This window comes from Nilaparvata lugens, chromosome 14, assembly GCF_014356525.2.
Source record: "Nilaparvata lugens isolate BPH chromosome 14, ASM1435652v1, whole genome shotgun sequence".
NCBI classification, from domain to species: Eukaryota; Metazoa; Arthropoda; class Insecta; order Hemiptera; family Delphacidae; genus Nilaparvata; species Nilaparvata lugens.
The window spans coordinates 11110780-11134851 of record NC_052517.1 but is presented as its reverse complement, the minus strand read 5'-3'; the positions used below and the strand labels follow the sequence as shown (position 1 = coordinate 11134851).

At 33.2% G+C, this 24072-nt stretch overlaps 3 protein-coding genes across 7 annotated transcripts in view; 1 reads left to right on the top strand and 2 right to left on the bottom strand.

Annotated features, from left to right (window-relative positions):
* Positions 1 to 7459, bottom strand: part of LOC111048269 (RISC-loading complex subunit tarbp2) — a 46846-nt gene extending 39387 nt beyond the window's left edge. The window contains exon 1 of one of the 4 annotated variants that reach the window (XM_022334144.2): positions 7062 to 7459. In XM_022334144.2, coding sequence (XP_022189836.2) covers positions 7062 to 7085 — 24 coding nt within the window. In that variant the 5' untranslated portion in view covers positions 7086 to 7459. The remainder of the gene's footprint in view (positions 1 to 7061) is intronic. The other 3 variants (XM_022334143.2, XM_022334145.2, XM_039440754.1) reach the window with 3 other exon arrangements.
* Positions 1 to 24072, top strand: part of LOC111058137 (sodium channel protein Nach) — a 475868-nt gene that overhangs the window by 140697 nt on the left and 311099 nt on the right. The window lies entirely within an intron of this gene.
* The window catches only part of LOC111048271 (uncharacterized protein DDB_G0283357), a 101706-nt gene continuing 89112 nt past the window's right edge, over positions 11479 to 24072 (bottom strand). For both annotated transcript variants that reach the window (XM_039440759.1, XM_039440758.1), the window contains 2 exons: positions 15761 to 16036; positions 11479 to 15598 (listed from right to left, as the gene is read on the bottom strand). In XM_039440759.1, coding sequence (XP_039296693.1) covers positions 15993 to 16036 — 44 coding nt within the window. In that variant the 3' untranslated portion in view covers positions 11479 to 15598; positions 15761 to 15992. The remainder of the gene's footprint in view (positions 15599 to 15760; positions 16037 to 24072) is intronic.

The following is a 24072-nucleotide window of genomic DNA, read 5'->3' as shown; positions in this document are numbered from 1 at the left end:
AAAAACATGATTTTTGGGTGTTGGTCTGTGTGTGTGTGTGTGTGTGTGTGTGTGTGTGGTGTGTGTGTGTGTGTGTGTGTGTGTGTGTGTATGTCTGTGAACACGATAACTCCATTCCTAATTAACCGATTGACTTGAAATTTTAAACTTAAGGTCCTTATACCATGAGGATCCGACAATAAGAAATTCAATAAAATTCAATTCAAGATAGCGGAGAAAATGGCGGATAATTACTAAAAAACCATGTTTTTCCGTTTTTCTCGAAAACGGCTCTAACGATTTTCTTCAAATTTATACCATGGATAGCTATTTATAAGCCCTATCAACTGGCATGAGTTTTCTTTCTGGGAAAATTGCAGGAGCTCCGTAATATTCTTGAGAAAAATGGCGGATAATTACTAAAAAACCATGATTTTCACGATTTTCTCAAAAATAACTTGACTGATTTTTTTCAAATTCACACTCTGTATAGTTAGTTATTCATCAGCTCTATCAACTGGCATGAGTCTTCTTTCTGGGAAACCAATGGGGGTCCACCCTATCATTGGGAAATGGACTTAGTAACCTCCTCCTTCTCGTGCATGAGGTAGGTAGGTAGCGCAGTTCATAAAAAGAACACATAGTCGAGATATTTCATCTGTAGAACAGCTGTTTTGACGACTTAAAAAAATGACGACTAAAAAAATCATCGAATTTCACAATTCACACAAAGAAAAAGTACTCCGAAAACAATTATAAATACACATATACAGAAGTCTGATCGTAGTTTCAAATATGAGCAAGGAAAGTTGTGTGAGTGTACCACACCAGATTTTTCCTTTTATATTATCCTTGAAATGCAAAATTTCCAAAAACCTTGTATATAAGTCGACGCGCAATTAAAAACGAACATACCTGTCAAATTTCATGAAAATCTATTACCGCGTTTCACCGTAAATGAGCAACATGTAAACATTTGAACATTTAAACATTAAGAGAAATGCCAAACCGTCGACTTGAATCTTAGACCTCACTTCGTTCGGTCAATTATTCATCATAAATCAGCTGACAAGTGATTACACAGATGTGCGGAAAAGCCAGTCTATTGCTGTATTTCCATAAGGTCTATAGTTTCAATCAGGTACTTGTGGATGAGAATACTGCGTGAGGTCTACTGTTCACAGAACTGCTAGTAAGGGAAAGATGGAAAAAAGAAACCGATAGGACCAGGTGTTAAAAAAATTGTAATACAAGATGAATTACAAAGGATTGTAGAATAAGCAAGCACACAAGTCAGAATAGTAAACTTTGAAGAGAAACATCTCATAGAGAGAAGAAGTAATGGCATTTGATCCAGGTGTTAATATCCTGTTTTAGTTTTTTAGTTATTTAGTTATTTTCGCACATTCAATATACAGTTCGGAGATTGTATTAATGATTTTACTGCTTATTTATAATATGAATAACTTATATTATAAGCTGTCTTCTGATGGCTTCAATGTTAGTATTGTAAATTGGTTATCTATTTCTTGTAGGTCTAAAGTTGTACAGGCTGTTGGCAGCGTTATTTGTAAGAGGGAAATCAGTTTTATGCTTAATAATAAATTTTACTACATTCAAAATATATAATTGCCTAATTGTGAGAACATCGAATTCTTGGAAAGTTGAACTGATAAAATTGTGATAAATTCAACAAACAACTTTTTTCCAGTGAATATCGCGCGGCTCCGGCCATTTTTGCAGAAATAAGTTTCAGTTGATAGGAACAAGTAATGAATTTGAAAAAATTGTAAGAGCCGTTTTTAAACAACGTAAAACCTGTGATTTTTTAGTGATTTTGCGCCATTTTGTATTGATTTTTCTATTGTTCTGTCAGTTGTTTTATAAATAACTAGCTTACCCGGCGAACTTCGTACCGTCAAAAAGTCAATGTATCTCATGTCACACTTGACTTTAATTGGTGAATTATGAAATTTATCTGACAATAAATATTTTCATTTACATCTCAATACAGACTTGCTATGTGCTTGAAACTACCGTTTTAATACCAGTAAACAATTTTATCACAGAGTGACGTGTTTTATTACAGCTGGTAAGTTCATATGCTAAGTCATATTATCACAACATGGTCTTGAATCATGATGATCTTCCCGTTCTACATTAGCCGCTCGGCCGACAATTTCGAAAACATAGGTCTGTAAAATGGATTAATATATAATTATTATTAGCCCCACTATTAAAATTTCTGGTCAGAAACCATCCCCAATATTCACACAGCATATTACCAAAGTTTCATGCCGTTCTGTCAAGTAGATTTCGAGTCTATAGGGAACAAACAAACAAACTAACACACAAACCGACATTCATTTTTATATATAGAGATAATCTAGGCCTATATATAAATAAAAATCGAGCCTCAAATTTTGGCATTCAAAAACTTTTTTATGTGTGCACCGAATTTGATGATTTTTTTTAGTTGTGTTCGTTATGTTCAGGACCAGGTTTATGGCCTATCAAATTTATAATCCGACTTTAGGACTTTTTCCTACGGTCCTTTAAATTTTACATGTAATCCTTATGGGAGAAGATTTGTGAGCTGGCCACACACAGAAATAAAAATCAGCTGTTATAATCATTGCTTCATACAACAGCTGTCGGTAGATAGTAGACAAGAGTGTGTGCTGCTCCATAACGTATTTTATTCTAAACGAAACGACTAAAAACAAGATGACTGTTCTGTGTGTAACAGTGTAACCATCCAGCAGTGCGGCCTCAGGTTGAAGACTTACATGCTCTAGAGACATTGCTTTGTTTCGAATGATTGTGCTGTCTTCGGCGTTCAGAATTAATTGATTTTTAGTAAATTATCTATATAAAGAAAATGCCGCATCGCACCTCCTCAGGTCTGCATCCAGCTAAACTTTGTCATGAGATGCATTAAACTATTTGGAGGTACGAAGTTCGCCGGGCTAGCTACTAATGAAATATTGCAAACGTCAATTATAAAAGCAAATTGAATGTCTACAGATGGAAATTACTGGGATATTGCAATTATTCAAATGCTAATGAATTAATTCTTCCTATTAAACGAAAATCCAAATTAAATGCTGTAATTTACCATGAAGACTTCTGCTACTGCAAATATTGACAACAGTGTAAATTATACAGGGTGATGCTCAATTATGGTAAAGTAATTTAATACAAAGTAATTTCACGTGAAATTCTAACCTTATCTTGGACTTTGTCACCTAAAAAATTTGGAAGAAAAATAGCACAAGGACTACCTTATTATTTTATCTTTCAATGTTATTTGCATTGTAAATAAATAAATAATTTAATACATGATAGTAGAGGTAGAAATAAGAAAAAAGTTCTTATGAACATATCCATAAACGCTTCATTAGCGAGCTATACAGGTGAAAGATTTCGCCTGGAATTCAGTTCCTCTGGTGAAATACACCGATGCCGAATTGTTTTGGGACTAGTTTTTGAAAAACTTATGCTGGATTCATATGGAAAATTGAATAAAACTAGTCTGGGAGCTGTAGTGTGAGTAGTTTTTGAGAAAAAAGTTGAAATATGCAAAAATTCTAAGTAGAAAAACACAGACTTCTACGTTTGATGCCCATTAACTTTCTTTAATGACCAGTAAACAAATAATTTTTCGAAATAAAAATTGTAGAGAATTTAATTCTGAAAACAATTATGTAAACTGTGAAAACTTAATTTGAATAAAAGTTAAATAAAATGTATTCTTATGTAGTACATTACACCACAAAAATTTGCTGTTTTATGAGGAGAGAACTAATAACTCATAGGTTGTAACTGATTGCAAATAAAATATTTGGTGTTTATGAAAAGTTTTATTTTTAGATGAAAGTAACAAATCTAAATGACATTTAACTTTTACCAAAATCCAGCATAAGTTTTTCAAAAACTAGTCCCCAAACAATTCAGCATCGGTGTATTTCACCAGATGAACTGAATTCCAGGCGAAATCTTTCACCTGTAAAGCTCGCTAATGGAGCGTTTATGGATAGGCTATATGTTTATAGGAACTTTTTTTTTACTTATACTATCACGTATTAAATTGTTTTACCATAATTAAAAATCCCCCTGTATATTTGCAGTAGCAGAAGTCTTCGGGGTCAATTAAAGCATTTAATTTCGATTTTCGTTTAATAATAATAACAAATTAAATGCATGAAAATGATAAATGTCAGAGAGTACGAACACAAATGTACAATAAGTTATCAACCACAGCTGTTAATTGATAAGTAAACAATATTATTGAAATTCATCCACTAATTATCCATGTATTCCTTTATGGAAAAGAAGCCACCATTAAATAAATATTTCTTTACTTGGGCTTTAAATACATTTTTATTTATTTTAATAGATTTTATTTCAATTGGGAGCCTATTGCAAAAATGTATTCTATTCCTTAATTGCTTTTATTGAAAGTTTAAAATTGAGAAATGTTTAAAATTGCACTGAGTTAAATTGAGAACATAGGCTACATTATTAATAATCCAGCTGCCAGTTGATTTAAGATTTGTAATGATCAATATTATTGCTACACATTCTCTACATAATATGTATTTTCAAGTTGGTCCTGTTAACCTATATTCCCGTGTTAAGCTATTTAACCTATATTTCTATATTTTCGTGTTAACCTATAACCTATATTCTCGTGTTAACCCTTGGACTACCAACCTTCTTCACATACACGGAATAGCCTACCAACTGGGGTAACTGGGTCACCCCAACAAGATTTCTGTTTTATATCTTTATTCTATATTTTTTTCCATTAATTCATCTATGAAATGCATTACAAAAGCTTTTAATATAGTTAAAAATAAATTTCTTTTGTTGAAAAATATGTTTTCAATCAAAAACTGACAGGACAAAAAAATTGAGCATTCTATCAAATAGATGTAGGGGAAATGTTGTCAAATAATTAAATTATGGCTATAGAGAAGCAATTTTTTCAAATTTAGATTTCAAGTGATCATTATGAATCAGGTTTGGCGAAAAAATGATAATTGGACATTAAATTAATATCTTATGCATTCCGATAATGGATGGAATATATACCAAAAAATTGCATGACATGGAATACCACCAAGCGGGGTAATAGAGTTACCCCAAGGATAAATCTGCTAATAATTGAAAAAATAAGAGGAATGAAATGATTTTATGAGGAAAAACAACTAAAGTGATAAGTTTTTAACAAGTACTCAAGGTTTCAATGAAATACAACAACATTATCTACAAAAAAAAGGGGAAAATGTGGGTTGGGGTAGTCCAATTACCCCGCTTGGTAGTGGAAGGGTTAACCTTTATGTTACGCTTTACAGTAGAAACATAACCTATTTTTTGAACATTTTATTAATTTTCATCAAAATTTGGGAATGGAATAGATTTGGGCCAAGCCTGTTGTTTCTTCCTAATCATATTTATATGATATGTGATTCTGTCCACGAATAAATAAATAAATCTCGTTCCTGTTAACCTATATTTTCAAGTTTATCCTGTTAATCTATATTCTCAAAAAGAACCAGGGAATAAGCTAAGTCATTTCGTTGGCCAACAAAATGGTTGAGGATTTGTTGAAATTTATTATTGATTGATGTAATTATTCGGAATCGATCCTCAAAATCCAACAACGACAAGAACCTGAAGTCAAACCAAGCATAAACTTGTTACGCTTGTTAAAAAAATATCTTGCAAAGCTTCAATCTCAATGTCGTTCAAATTGAAATTTTAATTAAGACACGAGAAGGCTATAAATAACTTGATTGCAAATTAAGATGCTATAACACAATATTGAAACAGCTGAACTTGATGAATGCCTGTAGAGGTCTACATTGTAATGCCAGAGGCGCAAGATAGGAGATCAACGTTGCCAATTCTCTGTCTAGCCACTGCCTTCTAGCCTATAGAGGAGAGTTAATATCTTTTATAATAATAACTGGCCATTCTTGTTTAAAATAATTATAACTTATTTTATTCGTCAAGAAAATATATTTTTCGATGATTGAATAATAAATTTTCATAATTGAGACAGAATTTTTTGTTAAATTATATTTCTATATGTTTGAAGAATGATAAACAAAAATAGCAACACCATTGTAAGGCCTGATTAAATACTGATATAATTTTATAATATTACCATAGAGAGACAATAGCATAAGTAGATATTATCCCATGGTATAGGGCGTTTATGTCGCAACTTTTACTGTTACCTCAAGCTGATAGTCTCTCATATTGTGCCGTTTATACACTCTTACTCGGTCGAAACAGTAAAATTCAACAATAATCGGCTTGAGATAACAGTGAAAATTGCGACATAAACGCCCTATACCATGGGATATCTATTTACGCTGTTTCTCTATATTACCATAATCAAAATTATAACTTGGATTTTTCTAATACTAAGCCTAGTGAATCCGAATATATTGATTTGACAAATTGACATGTTTGTGACTATACGAAGGTTGGAATTATATTAAAAATATCAGCGGTCGTATAATATGTAGGCCTTGAGACATGTGTTATTAAACAAAGTAAAATTGAATTTCAACTAAGCTTTTCATTTAGCATTTCTGCTTAATCATTTTTATAATTTGGGCTACTTCAATTAAATGAATCATTTTGTATTCAACGGTTTTATCAACAAGACATGTTGAATCTATTTTACAATCAGAAATTTATAGATAATTTTGCAAAATTATAATGTAGCCCCACCCTTGCAATCAAATATATTTTAGTTCAATAATTTTCTTAAAATCATAAGGATTAAATTATAAAATAATAATTAAGTTTAAGCCTATAAACTTACAAAATTTGTAGAAAAAGTAAAAAAACTATAGCCCTAGCCTACTACCGGTATTCTTGATCCAATGCCTACAAATTGATGTTGGTTATTGTTTAAGCCTGAATCAACGATAGTAAATATTATTTTTGTTCTTGATAATTCTGTCAAATCTTGAGTTAAATTATAATTACATTGCGCTGATAAGAATATCAAATTAAAAAAAAAATAAATAAGATTACAAAGCAAAACATGTTTTACTTACCTTATCGTTTGGCTTGTAAACCATCTCAAAAAATTAAAGTATTCCTAATCAAACTTTGATTGACAATTAGCTGCTATTTTAACGCTATACTTAGAATAACTGCCGAGAACGTATTTTGAACTATATTCAAACTACAACCCCAGCAAATTATAATAAGTATGAACGTGGGACGCAAGCTAAGAGCTCACTCTTGCCACAAAAATTTAATTAGTTTTCAATACTATAGTTCTTGAAATCTCATTTGAGACTTCTAATCACTGACACTACTATGCTCTGCAGCACAATTAATCGCAATTCTGATTAACTAATCAACAATTTAACCGGTAAAATTACGTTGCATCTATAACAAATAGCAAAATTCACAATGGCGAATTCTGGAGCTGAACAAGAAGATCCCGGTTTCAATGATCGAAAACAGGGCAGCCAGAACGACTAAGGTAATAGTATATAAAACTGAGAATATTACAAACAAAACTTAAAATAATTATTCAAATACATCATAGTTCCATAAAAAAACTACGTACTGATAATACTGAATATTTCTTGAATTATGACAAGAAGAAAATTTGTAAAAAGATCGACTCTCTCCACATCTCAAAGTGATAGATTCTCTTACTTCTCTGTGTCTACATGTAGTAAAATTTTTTAAAAGTTTGAATTGCTCGAAAAGAGAGTAGCCAATAGTTTATTATCCGAGAGTGTACTGAGTATGATGTATAGTGAGGTTCACGTTATAATGGCAGGGTTTGATTAGCAATGGGATTGCTATCCTTGTCTATCATCCAACAAAGCGGATAGCGTTATCTCTTTCTCGCTTTGCTCTATTGCCAGATCGTCTTTTAACAATGTAGAATTAATAATCAATTGACAAAATATTTTATTTTATTTATTTTATGTTAACATTATAGAATGAATCGACAGAAAATTTCATCTTGATTTTGCAAATTCACCATGAAATTATTGAAAAATATAATTTCTCGCTCAATTAAATATAACTCATTATTTTAAACATAAATGAACTATGAATACTACATCAATAAACCTGACCCAAATCAGCTACCGTCTAGAAGGCATTGACAAGACAGAGGATCAGCAATGTTTCTCTCCTATCTTTCTCAACTGCCATTATAACATGGACTTTACTATATAATTTTTATATATTATTATCTCTTATGAAAATGTAATAAAAAAATTATGCTAGTTGAGGAACTTTCATAATTGAGCTAGTTTTTTTAAATGAAGTATTGTTGTGATAAGTTAAAAATGAATTGGGAGCAGTTGATTCAGTGATCTATCAAATTAACCAGGCATTACATAGATTAGTCAAGATTCATTTACCTGCTACTCCCGTTGGAAGGGTGACCATTGTATTGACGACTCTTCTAAGTAACGTCCATAGCCCGGTTGCACAAAAGCCTAGTAAATTTATATCATTATTAAATGCCAAAAGTAGCCTTCTATCCAAAAGTTTCCTCTGATTGGTTGTCGTGACATTTGATCATGATTAAAATTTGACAGGCTTTATTTTTGCAATCGGAGCTTATTATGAAAATCGCTTCCATGTACGTTTTGGAACCCAACTAAAGCTGTAGGTCTACTCATCTCTCATTATCATCAGTATCATTTTTTACTTTCCTTGCTCTATTACCATAAGTAAGGGAAGTATTGCTTTCCGAAAAAATTAAAGTACCCCAATTTCCAAATCCCTATACGTTTCAAGGTTCCCTGAGTCCAAAAAAGTGGTTTTTGGGTATTGGTCTGTATGTGTGTGTGTGTATGAGTATGTGCTTACACGATATCTCATCTCCCAATTAACGGAATGACTTGAAATTCAGAACTTAAGGTCCTTACAATATAAGGATCCGACACGAACAATTTCGATCAAATGCGATTCAAGATGGCAGCTAAAATGTAGAAAATATTGTAAAAAACAGGGTTTTTCGCGGTTTTCTTGAAAACGGCTCCAACGATTTTGATCAAATTCATACCTGAAATAGTCATCAATAAGCTCCACCAACTGCCACGAGTTCCATATCTGTAAAAATTTCAGGAGCTCTGCCCATCAATGCAAAGTTCGATTTTAGATTCCCAAATTATCAGGCTTCAGATACTGTACAATTAAAAGAAAAAAAATCAAGTGGAGTAGATTGAGCATGAAAATCTCTACAATTAATGATCAGTAACATTTTCACCTAAAATTGAAAATAAACTTTAAATTCGAGAAAATGTGATTATTCAATTGCAAATTATTGTTGATTCTATTAAATCATTCACTATGAAGAGATAGCAGACCTCATGTGTGTCTCCAGCGTTATTGCCCTGTCACCAGCTGGCTCAAATCTTTGAATAGTAGACTTGAGATGCGCGGGAACACTAGCGTCAGGTGATCAATTTTCATAACGGCAAGGAAAGTTGTGTGAGTGCACCACACCAGATTTTTTTTTATTGCTTTGAATTTGATTTTCAAATTATATTTCATTACTTACACACAAGTATTTAGTATTTAATTAGCCAGATTGTCTTAAGACCATTATATACATGTAGGTAATGAATTGCCAAAATATCCGATCTCATATTTGTGAGAATTTATTATAAAATCATTAAAAATCTAACTCCACGATGAATAAAATACAATAATTTTCAAGATATGTGACGAAATACGCGAAACTTGGTCCTGAAAAACAAGTTCATTTAAGGTTTGAAGCAGATTTACTATGTTAAATGTACAATAAACACAAAATTATTTTGTTACAGAACTTTGAACAAATCAACAAATAGACAAAATCTGTTAAGCTCTCAATTTTTGACGTGACAACGTCTTATAAATTGGTTTGCCGGGTGACACTTCAAGAAACTGCGTTACGTTCCCACGTTATGCGCTCACAATGAGAGCGAGTGAGAGCGTTCGTTTCAGTTCACGGTCGTCTGGAAAGAGCACGAATAGGAGCAGTGGCGAGCAACGCCGCAGCAACCGGAAGCCATTCACCTGGAGAGAGAGTGAAACGGAGCAGTCAACCTGCGCAGGCGCCGCAAGCAATCTCCTGCGACTACGCCTGCTTAGGTGCTGGTTGAACTTTTAAATTCAATGCATAATCACATAATCATGCATAAGTGAATAGGTTATGTTGTTAGTTGTAGTAATCACAATGTTGTGGTTCAGTGCGAGATTCTTTGTATAAATTAATGTTTTCAATATAATTCTTTGTATAAATAAATGTTTTAAATTGTTACTATTATTTCATCCTTCTTCCTACTATACGAATGAATATTCACATTAAAATTATTCTACCACTCAAAGTCGTTGTCACATAAAACTTTCGCCCGTATACCGACTTTACAGGCAACCATGCATTTTTTTATGTGCTTTGTATGTAATTGGGGATTATTTTTTTAAGGTTGCGTTTGTCTATTATAGACTTATTCTACATTTTTCTCTTCGAAATTGAAATTTCTACAAGTTCTGTAGGAAAGTATTTTGTGTTTTTTGTAAATTTAACATAGTAAATCTGCTTTAAACCTTAAATGAACTTGTTTTTCGGGGGCAAAGTTCTGCATATTTCATTACGAATCTTAAAAAATACTGTAGGTACAGGTCTGGAAACAGTTTTATTCTATTTCTCAGTTCATTTTACATAAAGTACGCTAAATTGTACATCCTAATTAACAGCCAACAAATACCTGTAGGGCTTCGTTTCGGCAGGGGAACTGAGATTCAGACAAAATCTCCCATTCTTTATAACTTGTTAAATAACAATCAAACAATCAATCGAACTAAGCATTTTCGGACCTATGTTATTTGGAACTTTTTTTCTTCTTTTGATGAGAGGAATCACGCCCTGACTTATGGGCACCTTTTTTCAGAACACCTGTATAATATGTCAGAAATGACTTGTCGTCCTATCTCCTTGGGAATCAGTGCCCCAGGTTATTGGAATGGTGAAGCAACTTCTGAATGGGGGATAAAAAATGTACCAATAATGATAATTATTTTCATTTATTTAATTTCAAACAAACATTACATTCCCCTCTCTAACCAATAACTAATTCTCAGGTGCATGCAACATTGAAATTATATAATAATTATAACAAACAATAAATTGTTATAGAACTTGAATAAACATGAGAAAACTATAACAACAATATTTGAATATTGAATAGATTCTATGTGGAAATAATTGTATAAATGAATAAAGAATGAATAAATTAAACATGATATCTATTAGCCTATTATTCACTATATTTTTATAATGTTCAATATCAACAAAAATATTTGAAATATCAAGAAGTGCATAATTTATTTGCTGCCAATATATAATAATTATTGTTTTATACAACATCCTGATTCAGATTCTCAACCTGTATTTCAACTAGAGTCAACCACACAAAAAATTTACACATCAATTTTCACTAATTGTGATTTTTGTTTAATACTAATAATTCAATAATTTTCTATTGGCCTATCAATTTCACAAATCCAAAAAGCTGCGTTTACACCAGTCATTAACAGAATTATTACAACTTTAATCTTTATAGATTCTATATATTAGATGGAACAGAACTTGACAAACACATGTGTTCATCATGTGTATAATAAGTTACTGTATGTTCAATCCAAAGACCTTAAAGATGCAAAGACATTAAAGACCTCAAAGTCTTTCTCTTATTTCTTATTCCTTATCCCTTATCCCTTTAAAGTATTTGGTTCAATCTAATAGAATCTATAAAGATTAACTGTGTAGAATTTGACAACATATGTGTGTTTTTATTCAACTATAAATATTAGTTATTAACATTTTAATAATAACTTTCGTGTAAATGCAGCTTCATTTTTAATTCTGAATACTTAATGCTTGAACCGTACTTATTATATTGATGTATTTTGATTCATTGTTGTTGACAAAAACATTAGCCATCTGTTTCAAATATATGATTAAATGATTCCATTAATTATTTTAGTCAATAAAATACATGAAATACATTTGCCCATATCAGCCATACAAACACAATTAATACAGTCAACAGGATTGCAATATGGCATGAGACTTTAACCCTAGAGAGACACACTGGGGTGTTTTACACCCTAGGGATTTTTTTCTGTTTTGCAGTTGAAAATATCAAACAGATGGGAATTTATGCCCAGTCTAAATTAAGTTTGTAGTATTGTCAACTACTCTCCATCACTTCCAGTCAGTAATAGCAGTTTACAAGGTCACCAGCTCATCTTGTTCTTCGTTTGGGGTGTCTAACACCCCAGAGTGTCTTTTACGTAGGACTTCTGTCAAACACTTTTTATTACAAAGATTTACTTGTAATGTCACTATGAATGTGGTATGGGATGATGGATCAGATTGGAATGAATGCTATGATTCTCTACAACTTGAGATACAAAGCAATAAAATGAAGAGAGACGTGAGTTTTTGATGAAGTTGTCATTGGCAATGATCAAGCCATTCGTTCAAACCGGATTAGGAGCTCCAACACTTAGGCGGAACATACGTACTTCTAAAATTAGTATAAATATTGATAAGCAGTGCTTTACTTTTGATTTCTGTATGCACTTGGAACAAAAATGATTAAGAAATTATCAAGTATGGTCTATGTACTTGTTTTTTTCATATTTCTCAAAGAAAAATGCAAAACTAAATTGGGGTGTTAAACACCCCAGTGTGTCTACTGTGTTAGCATAAAGTTAGTGTGTCTCTGTAGGGTTTATTTTAAATAATGAAGTCAACAAAATAGAAGAGAGTTGTGCTTACTATAGTGTTGTCCATGTTATAATGGCAGTGAACGATTGACAATACTGTTGCTGTCCTTTTCTGTCAAACAACAAAAGAGATAGCGCTATCTCTTTCTAGCTTTGCAAAGTTGTCCGGTTGCCAGAATATTTTATTTTTACTTTTGACAGTGACTGTACAAAAGTAGACAAACAATTCTCAACCGCCATTTTTTTCTTCATTCTATCAAAATACTTGAGTATGGTACACAGGTTGTATAATTGATTTAAAATGCATTTTTGAAACAATGAAATAATTTATAGACATTACTGTATGAGAAACACAAATTAAAATACCTGAAATTACATCCACGCTTCAGTTAGCCTACACGATTAGGTTAGACCTACTTGTACCGGTATAAAATAATATTGAAATGTTATTTCACAACTATTTCCATTGAAATTACTCATTATAAATAAAATTTCTATTTTTTATAAAGAAATTGGAATAGAATACCTACCAAATAACTTAAATTTTGTTTTGAAATTCAGATTGTTGCATCACAGCTTTTTAAATTAGCCACCATTTCAGGTTTGTATAAAAATAAAATTCCAATCTCAGTGTTATGAAAGCAAATTTTTCAATCAAATGATGAAAAATATATTTTCTTGATTAATTTGAAATCAAATTGATTATTTTACCAAGGAAATGATAATTATTATTAGATCACATTTAATGGTATGAATTGAGTACCTAACAGCTGTGTACACTCAGTGGCAAATAGAGAAACTTGGCAACGTTTTTCTCCTATCTTTCTTCACTGCCATTATAATGTGGACCTCACTATATACATATTGTTGCTGTGCATCATATAAATTTATTTATTTATTATTGTTTTACAGAGGCGACTTTTTAGAAGCATTTCAAGCCTAGGTGTTGATGCGATGAATGATAATACAATGAAGGTAGAGATATGAATGAATAAATATGATACGGTAGGTTATATGCTATCCACTTGAATTGATTTGAGTCCACTTTTTAGTCCAGAAATAAATAAACTAGAAATTTTGAATTTGATTTAATTGAAAACCAAAAAATATATTACATTCAATAAACTCTCAGAACTTGAAAATATTGAGTTATTAGGAAAAATTTTGAACCAGAAATAAAACACAAACTAATTCATAGGTAGGTACTGCAAGTGACCCAGTTAACAAGACTTCAAAAGAAAGCCTTGATACTCTTATGCAAAGATCAGCCTATCAGTATTCAAAGCTAACAGACTAGTGAAAATAGGTAGACCAGCAGAGCCTCAGAGAATAGAACAAAAGATAATTTCCTCTCCAGTACTGTACCAATGAGACATTATTCTGTAGGAGTCTTGGCAAAGCATTGGAGATGGAAAGTACTCGAGGTTGAAAGATGTGGAGGATTATTGAAGAGCTCTATAGGCAAGGGGTCAAAGCCATAACTGAAATGTAACTTGGATCCGGAAAAAATTATAGGTTGGATGGAGTCAATCAGAAGCCAGCTTGCCGTGACAATAACAGTAGCCCAGAGGTAGCAAGGCTGATGTCAGGGGCTAGTCATTGGACTTCACCTACTGGAAAAGACGAATTATTGTCCAACCTCTTGTTAAAGAGACTCCCAGTTTTTTATAGGTACTCATCTTGCAGAAACCGTAATTTAACTTATTTTCTTGATAACCCAGGAAGAGTGACAACCTTCTTTACCTGGGGAATGATATATTTGCCACTCAAACACAGGAGATCCAACACAATTTAGGCCTATCACTTGTCTATACAGCTAACATGGTACTGACAACAAGTCTTGCTGATTGAATTCGATTATATCTGGCTCAAATAAACCTATTTTCTGATGAGCAAAAAGGATGCTTGAAAGGAGGGCTTGGGTGGATGCAAGGAGATTCTCACTAGTAGCCTTGGGACAATAAGCAGCATATAAGGAAAGGTAAGTTATGTTATCCATATGGCCTATATAGGCTATAGGCCGTTATGGATTGCAGGCAAAGCATTCCATAGGGTACCGCACTTTACAGCTTTTTTCTTGCACATATATGAAATTGATCCAGCAATTATTGGACTTCTCAATTAATCACCTCATGACTTATGGGTGCAAGTCTTAAAATGACAAGTGATTAGGGAAATATACAGTCTAATAACATTCCAGTCTGTCAAGGAGATAACCTCAGCCTCATATATGTGGGTTAATTTGGCTTTGAAACCACTATCAGTAATGCCTGATTCTGCAGAGTTTGGATCCAACTTGAAACCGAGTTTTGAATACATCTATACTAATCACTTGCCCACATGAGATGAACATGAATCACATTAAACTATGCAGGAGCAGGAAAAATTCTGGAGAAATGTAGGAATTTAATTATTGAATTAATGGGTCTATTATTGATATAAATGTAGTAGAGTCATTCTAGACCAAAACTCATATTACACTAGCCAATATACTTTTAGGGCTGGTTTCCAAGCTCGAGATCTAAGGCCGAATTGCACAAAAGTCGGTTAAATCTAAACCGTGATTAATTCAACCTACCTTCATTGTATTATCATTCATCTCATCATCATCACCTGGGCTCAAAATACTTCTAGAAAGTCGCCTTTGTAAAATAATAATTTCATGAGAACCAATTGTAGAAGAATTTTTTGAAAAGATGACTTCTCTGTTAGGTCTCAACGATTTTTGATGAATCCTTGACTTGGATAAGATACAAGAATCTAATTCAAGTCCTGGACTTATAAGTCATTTACTTAGAAAGCGAAATTATAAACTCCAGAGTCTAAATGTAACCTCTAAACTCCAGAGTCTAAATGTAACCTCTAAACTCCAGAGTCTAAATGTAACCTCTAAACTCCAGAGTCTAAATGTAACCTCTAAACTCCAGAGTCTAAATGTAACCTCTAAACTCCAGAGTCTAAATGTAACCTCTAAACTCCAGAGTCTAAATGTAACCTCTAAACTCCAGAGTCTAGTTAATTCATAACTATGTTAATGTCCTGGCTTGGAGAGCCAATTCTCTGACTCCAGAGTTGAAAGCCTGTCAAAGTATGGAACTTAGCTGAATCTTGAGCACAGAAACAGGCCCTTAAAGTTGTTTGAAATATCAACTCTACAAAACCAAAAATAACTTTCCCAAAAATTTATTGTGATGATACTATAATGTATTAACAAGTTGTTGATGAAATCAAGAGTTAAATGTTTCCTTCCCTTTGAAAAAATCTGCTAATTCTGTGAAATGGAATAAATAAAATATTTGTATTGAAGTAAAAATTATATTACACAACTTTAATATTGGACAAATGTAGTGGGTAAGTTCTTAGTTTGTAAGTAGCCATTTTCAACATGTACAAAAAGTGTTATACTGAGCATGCAATCTACTTATATGAACCTGGATCTGATACTACATTTGTGTCAGATTTAGTTTAGTTTAGTTATTTTGATTTTCGTCATGTAACACTACATAATCAAGCAAAGCTTGGTAGTATATGAAACGTCAAAAAGTATTGAGTACAATACTCAAAAAAAGTAATCATAAAATAGAGAAAAAATGAAGAAAATCAGAACATACAAAGTAGTTGCTAGCAAACATACAAATATAAAATATACAAAATATATGCTAGCAAAAAATACCTACACGCGCCAACAGTTGAAGCTTTCCTCTACACTGTACGGAGATGCATTTAGCTTTTATTGCATTCTTAAACCTTTTTGGGCTCTCAATACATTTTATTTCAATAGGAAGAGAGTTATAAGCTCTTAATCCACTATAATGTGGCCCTTTCTCTAAGCTTGCGGTTCTGTGTTGCGGGTACTGAAGATGAACTATCTGGTTTCTAGTATTGTAACTATGATGGATATGACTCTCTCTTAATATCTTCCTCTTTTTCTTCGTCATAGTTGCAATTTCGAGGAAGAACAGTGCAGGGACTGTTGAAATTCTAAGTCTTCTGAAAGAGCTTTTACAAGATTCATAAGGCTTCAAGTTGTCGACAATTCTGAGGGCTTTTTTTTTGCTTTTTGAAGACAGAATTGAGATTATTTTTTCCACTACCCCAGAACATTATGCTATATTGAATTATCGACATTAAATAACCTTGGAAGACATTCAATAGTGTTTTTGTTCCAACTACATTCTCCAGTACTTTCAAAGAGAAGCAGACACTTGAGAGTTTGTTCAGAATGTGATCCACTTGATCATTCCACTTGAGACAGTTTCTGATTCTGACTCCCAAAAAGCAGACTTCATCCTGAACAATCTCATCCATCTTTTGGCTGATTGTGTCACTTAACTTACTGGTCTCAGTCAACTTGAAATCCAATAATTTAGTTTTGTTTATATTCAAACAAAGACCGTTAGCCTGAAACCAGATGTTCATTTGATTAATATTCTCTTCAGTCCTCTGGACAACTTCTTCCCACGTTCCAGTCACAATACTTATGATATCATCCGCAAAAAGAAAGACATTGGACGTGATATTGTCTGGAAGGTCATTCACATAAATTATGAATAAAAAAGGGCCAAGAATAGATCCCTGTGGTACACCGCAGGGTATATTTCTCCATTCTGAAAAATAGCTTATCCCATTGTTATCATGTAACTTCACATTCTGTTTCCTATTCAATAAAAAACTTTTAAAGAAATTTAAAGCTGAGATATCCAGGCCATAATATTCCAATTTGCAAAGCAACAGGTGGTGATTAACCATGTCAAAAGCTCTGGAGAGGTCGCAGAAGATCCCCATTGCATGTTTTTTCTGATCCAAACTCTCCAGCACATCATTTACAACATTAAAAACAGCATCCTTAGTTGCATGACCTTTGCGAAACCCATGTTGATTTTTGAACAGGATGTTATTTATTTCTAGATATTTTGAGAGTTGTTCATGTACAACTCTTTCAAAAATCTTGGAAAAAACTGGCAAAATTGCTATTGGCCAATAATTATTTAGTTCTTTCTGATTCCCTTTTTTGAATAGGGGTTTCACAATAGCATATTTTAGCTTACTTGGGAACTCGCCAGTTTTCAATGACAGATTCATAATATAAGTTAGAGGTCCTGATATCAGATGTTAGGATGCTTTTATAACTGAAGATGCCATTTTGTAACCACCAACTCTGTCAAGGAAAGCTTCTGATCCTGATGGGATCCAATGCTCGCAAAGCAAAACGACCGAAGGCTGGAAATTATTCAAATTTAGCTCAAACTCTTCTATGCATGATCTTAATCCTTGAATGTTATAGCTAAGTAGAAAACATTTCTCTTTATTGTTATGTTATTTTGATAAAATTGTTGAATGCAGCCGAAGTATGTTCTTTGTCATTGTTTTCTAGTTTAAATCGGTCTCTTTATGTGAATCAAAAATTCGAGTGTCATCATCATATGAGTCGTCAGTTGATTCTTGACTAGGGATTGAATAATCGTTATCACCTTTACCGAATTCTACATCGATGGCGATATCATCGCTTATGAGGTGATTTTTTTCTCCAGTCACGTCTTTCTCTATTGTGCTAAAATTCACATTGAATTGCTTTGCAGTAAGTTTTTCCTCTCGCTGATATAAATTGATAATAATCTCCTTTAGTTTCCGTACTATTTTCAATTTTCCTCTTTTGTTGAGGTGAAGTCCGTGATTGGTATGCTCTCTAGCTGATAAATCCCACATATAATCAGTAATGTCATAGGATGATCTCGGGTGAAATTCTGTATTAATGCACTTTATTGCTCTATTTATATTGAACGTGCTATAGTATCGATACGGAATATTGCCTATGATTACGTTTGTTCTCTCTGAAAGTGGGATGAGTTTATCCAACTGATGAAGATAAGCGTTGATATCGATTTCATTCATATTCCAGCTGATATCATTAGTTCCTCCCATTATTATAACAAAATCACGTTTGCTAAAATTTTCAACTTCGACGCTATTCAGTACACTGTTAATGATATGAGTCATATTTGCTCCCCCTGCAACAAATCCAGACACTTGGAATCCTTCCATCTCATTGCTGAGATATATTGCCTGGTCACGACCTTGACTGTCAGAGAAAATTAAGATTCTACTTTTTTCTCACTATTTCCAGTAAGGTAGTACGAACAATCTTTATTTTCAGGTATTTTGCCTAATCCAAATTCTTTTACCTGAGTGTTCAACGATGACACTATGTCGTACAAATTACTGTTCTCCCTTGTTAATCTATCTATTTCTGTATTATTGTCAGTAATGTCTGACTCTAGACATCGGATTTCAATTTGGAGAGAATTATTGTTTTCGTTCAAATGCTTAATCGTCTGTTCCCTCATTTTAATAACATTCAAACTTTTACAGTCTGGCTTACATTGTTCGGTTGATAACCCATAGTATGACTCAGTTTGCATCTTCATATCTACAGATGGAGTTTTAAAGTCAACTTGAGTTTTTACGTCGTTCAGAGATTTTACTGTTTGTAGTTGTATTTGTTGAATGAGTGCATCTCGATGGATCAGCAGTTCCTCTACACGAGAGACCAATTCTTCTCTTTCTTTTGAAAATATATCATCTGTTTGACATTCAGCGTCGCATACTTCAATTTTTCGGCGACTACTAATTATAGAGTCGAGTGACATTCTCTGCAGTTTTGAGGTGCTTTTAACAGCCTTGACTCTATCATTTCTCAATTTCTCAGACTCTACGCAATGTACAATTGTTTCCGGCGCAGAAGGTATTGCATGTTTAAGATGTTTTGGCGAACAAATTTTAATTTTGTTCATTGTTTAATCGGTTGTAACTGTTCCCGTACAACTTTTGCTCACACAACTCCATACAAGATCACCATTCATCAACGCGTGACTTTTTCTATAGCACTGACCATCATGATATATTCCTGTATTATTTCTTGAAGTTTTATAAATGGAAATAGACATGATGAAGTATTTATTTTGTAAAAGCTCAAGTGAATAATAATATTATTATTATAAATATTATTTTCGCAGTACACAACAACTATTCTGTGTCTCCTGAACTATATCCTTAACAAAAATGCAAAATTATTTACTTTTGCAAAATAATTTATTTTATAGCTATAGCAGATAGGTAACTAAAGATAATAAAAAATATGCTTCCCTCTCATAAAGCTTCTATGTTCCCAAGACAAACAGCTAGTTTTCAATACAGAAAGTTTACCCTCTTACATCAATCATCAAAAGCAAATACTGTATTTGACATTACCTAAAAGTAGAATACATGCAGCTATATTCAATCAGCAAGAGGAATAAAGTATTGTTAGTACGAGAAAGTGAGTCAAAAGAATGCGTGAGAATAGATTAGTAAATTCGAAATAATTGATGGAAAGAGTCGTACGTTTCTAACTTGAAATAAACGATTACTACAGAGTTAGCCTAATAATCGAATAGAGTTCAATGCAAATAGGAAGAGTGAAACAGATTGACAGGATGTATCAGTTATCAGAGTTAAAAAAGGAAATTAATAAGAGTAATATTTAAAGCGCTTAGAACGCTGTTGAGTCAGAAGAATAAAGTAAAAGCAACAATTGATATTTGTACCAGGGGGGTATCAAGGTGACTAGATGGAATCTCACAGATAAAGTATAAGAATATATATTTTGAGTGATAATGAAGTCTAACGTTTATAAAGATAAAATTCGGGAAGTGATACTTTGAGCTAGAAAGGAGACAATTCAAAACAAGAGACTACACTACTCTATCACACTGAAACGAATAAACTGATTAGATAGTTTGCATTCTTTTGTATGAAATAAACAGTTAATAATTGAGAAATATATTTCAGAGTTACCGTTAAATAGTTTAGCCCGCTTCTCACTTCAAACAAGTAAGGATAGTTCGTTTAAGGTAATGTGGCGCTTGTGAATCCAAACATATAAATCGCGCGTATTAAGTCCAGTTCCGGGACAAGCGCGACAGATATCCTGATCAAGGCCGCACAGGGTTTACAAATTATTCACCCATATACGACGCTTACAGGGACAGTCTAGGAACACATTAAATTTGTTTGCCACTTACAAAATAGAAATAAGCTATGATGAATAATGACCATTTTATGAATTCGTTCTTTATGATAAGCAGAGCAAGTAAAAAATGATAAGTAGAAAGACTACTTTGAACTATACAAGAACAGTATGATACTAGTAACAAAGTTAAGAAAATATCAGAGAAAATTTATTACTGTTGCTGACTGTGATCAATCTAGGACTTAGTAATATTATGTAATTCTATTTGTGAAACTGTTTGCAAAAGCAAAGAAAAAGAAAAGGCTAATTGCTTTGTTTAATATTTATTTTGTAATAGAAATCTAAACCTACATTTTATAGCACGAAGATACAATAATGCATAATCTATCAAAATTGAATTTGAATTTTATTTTAAAAGATGAGGATTCTTTTCAATTATGGGAAAGATTGATTATGAAATTGAAAATAGATTATTATTTTTTTATTATGAATTTACTCAGAAATACGTTTAAACTGATATTACAACTGTATTAAAAAATCTGTAACTAAAATAAGATTAATATAGGATTAGTTCAATTGTTTGGATCCAGTTGAAATAGATTTTAAAATGCGTTTATCAACTAGAGAAATTTACGTTGGTTCAAGGATTGTTAATGAATGATAATAATTGATTACGGTATTAGACTAGCATTTACCAAATGTTTTTGAAATTGAAGGTTATTTTAATATTTAATGACGCAAAAATATTAAGCTATTGAGTTATAATAATTAAGGTTATGAACACAATATTCTACGTTAACTTCTGAAAGCAAGAAATGAAAGGAAAACAGGCTATCTTATCTGAGACGGATGCTGCTCCAAAAACACAACCGTCCACTACCACTTACTCCACTCGACTCTATCTGTAACTACAACTGTATGTGCAAATTCAAATGTAACTAGATTTACATTGCATCAGCATATGAGTATCCACAACTGCATCTCATCTGCACCTGCAACTCAAATGCAACATCCACAACTGCAATATTACAACTGCAACATCCAAAGCTGCAACTACAACTACATCTGCATCTAAAACTGCACTCACACTGCAATTTCAAGTGCAACATCACAACTGCATCATCTGCAATTGCAACTACAACTACATCTGCATCCGAAACTGCACTTACACTGCAACTTCAACTGCAACATCCGCAACTGCAACTTCAACTGCAACATCTGCAACTGCAACCTCAATTGCAACATCAGCAACTGCAACTGCAACTACATCAGCATACAAAACAGCATTCACACTGCAACTTCAACTGCAACATCCGCAACTGCAACCACAACTACATCTGCATTCCAAACTGCACTTACACTGCAACTTCAACTGCAACATTTGAAACTGCAACTACAACTGCAAAATCTGCAACCGCAACTACAACTAGATCTGCATTCAAAACTGCACTTACACTGCAACTTCAACTGCAACATCCACACCTGAAACTTAAAATGCAACACCCACCACTGCAACTTCAACTGCAATATTCGCAACAGCAAGAACAACTACATCTGCATTCAAAACTGCACTTTCACTGCAACTTCAACTGCAAAATCAGCAACTGCAACTACAACTGCAACTGAAACTAAAACTACATCTGCATTAAAAACTGCACTCACACTGCAACTCCAACAGCAACATTCACAACTGCAACTTCAACTGTAACATCCACAACTGCAACTTTATCTGCAATATCTGTAACTGCAACATCAACATCCACAACTTCAACTACAACTACAACTCCATCTGCATTCAAAACTGCACTTGCACTGCAACTCCAACTGCAACATCTGCAACTGAAACTACAACTGCAATATCTGTAGCTGCAACTACAACTAAATATGCATGCAAAACTGCACTTACACTGTAACTTCAACTACAACATCCACAACTGCAACTTCAACTGCAATATCCGCAACTGCAACTACAACTACATCTGCATTCAAAACTGCACTTACACTGCAATGCCAACTGCAACATCTGCAACTGAAACTACAACTGCAATATCTGTAACTGCAACTACAACTAAATATGCATGCAAAACTGCACTTACACTGCAACATCAACTGCAACATCCACAACTGCAACTTCAACTGCAATATCCGCAACTGCAACTACAACTACAATCTGCATTCAAAACTGCACTTACCCACCAACTTCAACTGCAACATCTGCAACTGAAACTACAACTGCAATATCTGTATCTGCAACTACAACTAAATATGCATGCAAAACTGCACTTACACTGCAACTTCAACTGCAACATCCACAACTGCAACTACAACTGTAACATCCAAAACTGCAACTTCAACTGCAATATCTGCCAATGCAACTACAGCTACATCTGCATCCAAAACTGCACTCACACTGCAACTTCAACTGCAACATTCACAACTGCAAATTCAACTGCAACATCCGCAACTGCAACTACAACTACATCCACATTCAAAACTGCACTTATACTGCAACATCCACAACTGCAACCTCAACTGCAACATCCGCAACTGCAACTGCAACTTCATCAGCATCCAAAACAGCACTTACACTGCAACTTCAACTGCAACATCCACAACTACAACCACAACTACATCTGCATTCAAAACTGCACTTACACTGCAACTTCAACTGCAACATCCGAAACTGCAACTACAACTGCAACATCTGCAACTGCAACTACAACTATATCTGTATTCAAAACTGCACTTACACTGCAACTTCAACTGCAATATCCACAACTGCAACTTCAAATGCAACATCCACAACTGCAACTTCAACTGCAATATCCGCAACTTGAAATTCAATCAGCATGTCAGCTTTTCAGTTTGTTGAATTTTCAGTTTGTTTTGTGTGGTTTGGGAAACTTTTTTTGCCAGATCTCAAACAATTCAAGTTCTTGAAATTGAAAACTGTGATGTTGTGCCAGCAAACACAAAATATACTATTTTCAACCTGAGAACTTGAAATTTGGGTAAGTTGAATTTTCTTGAAAAAGAGTATTACTCTCCTTACCTATGGTAGGCTGTGGGATGAGGACAGTAAAATTTGGCCTGCTTTATCATAGATTCCCACAGGTTGCACAACCTGATGGATTGCATACAGAATTCGCATACTTTTGCAATATGTTATGTCAGATTTTAAAAACACAACTTCATGGAAGCAAGTGTTCTTCAAGACAATTTTTTTTAATAGCAAAAAGTGTTTAAATAATAGGCACTTTGTGATGGGGAACAACATTGAAGAACTCGAATTGTTAATG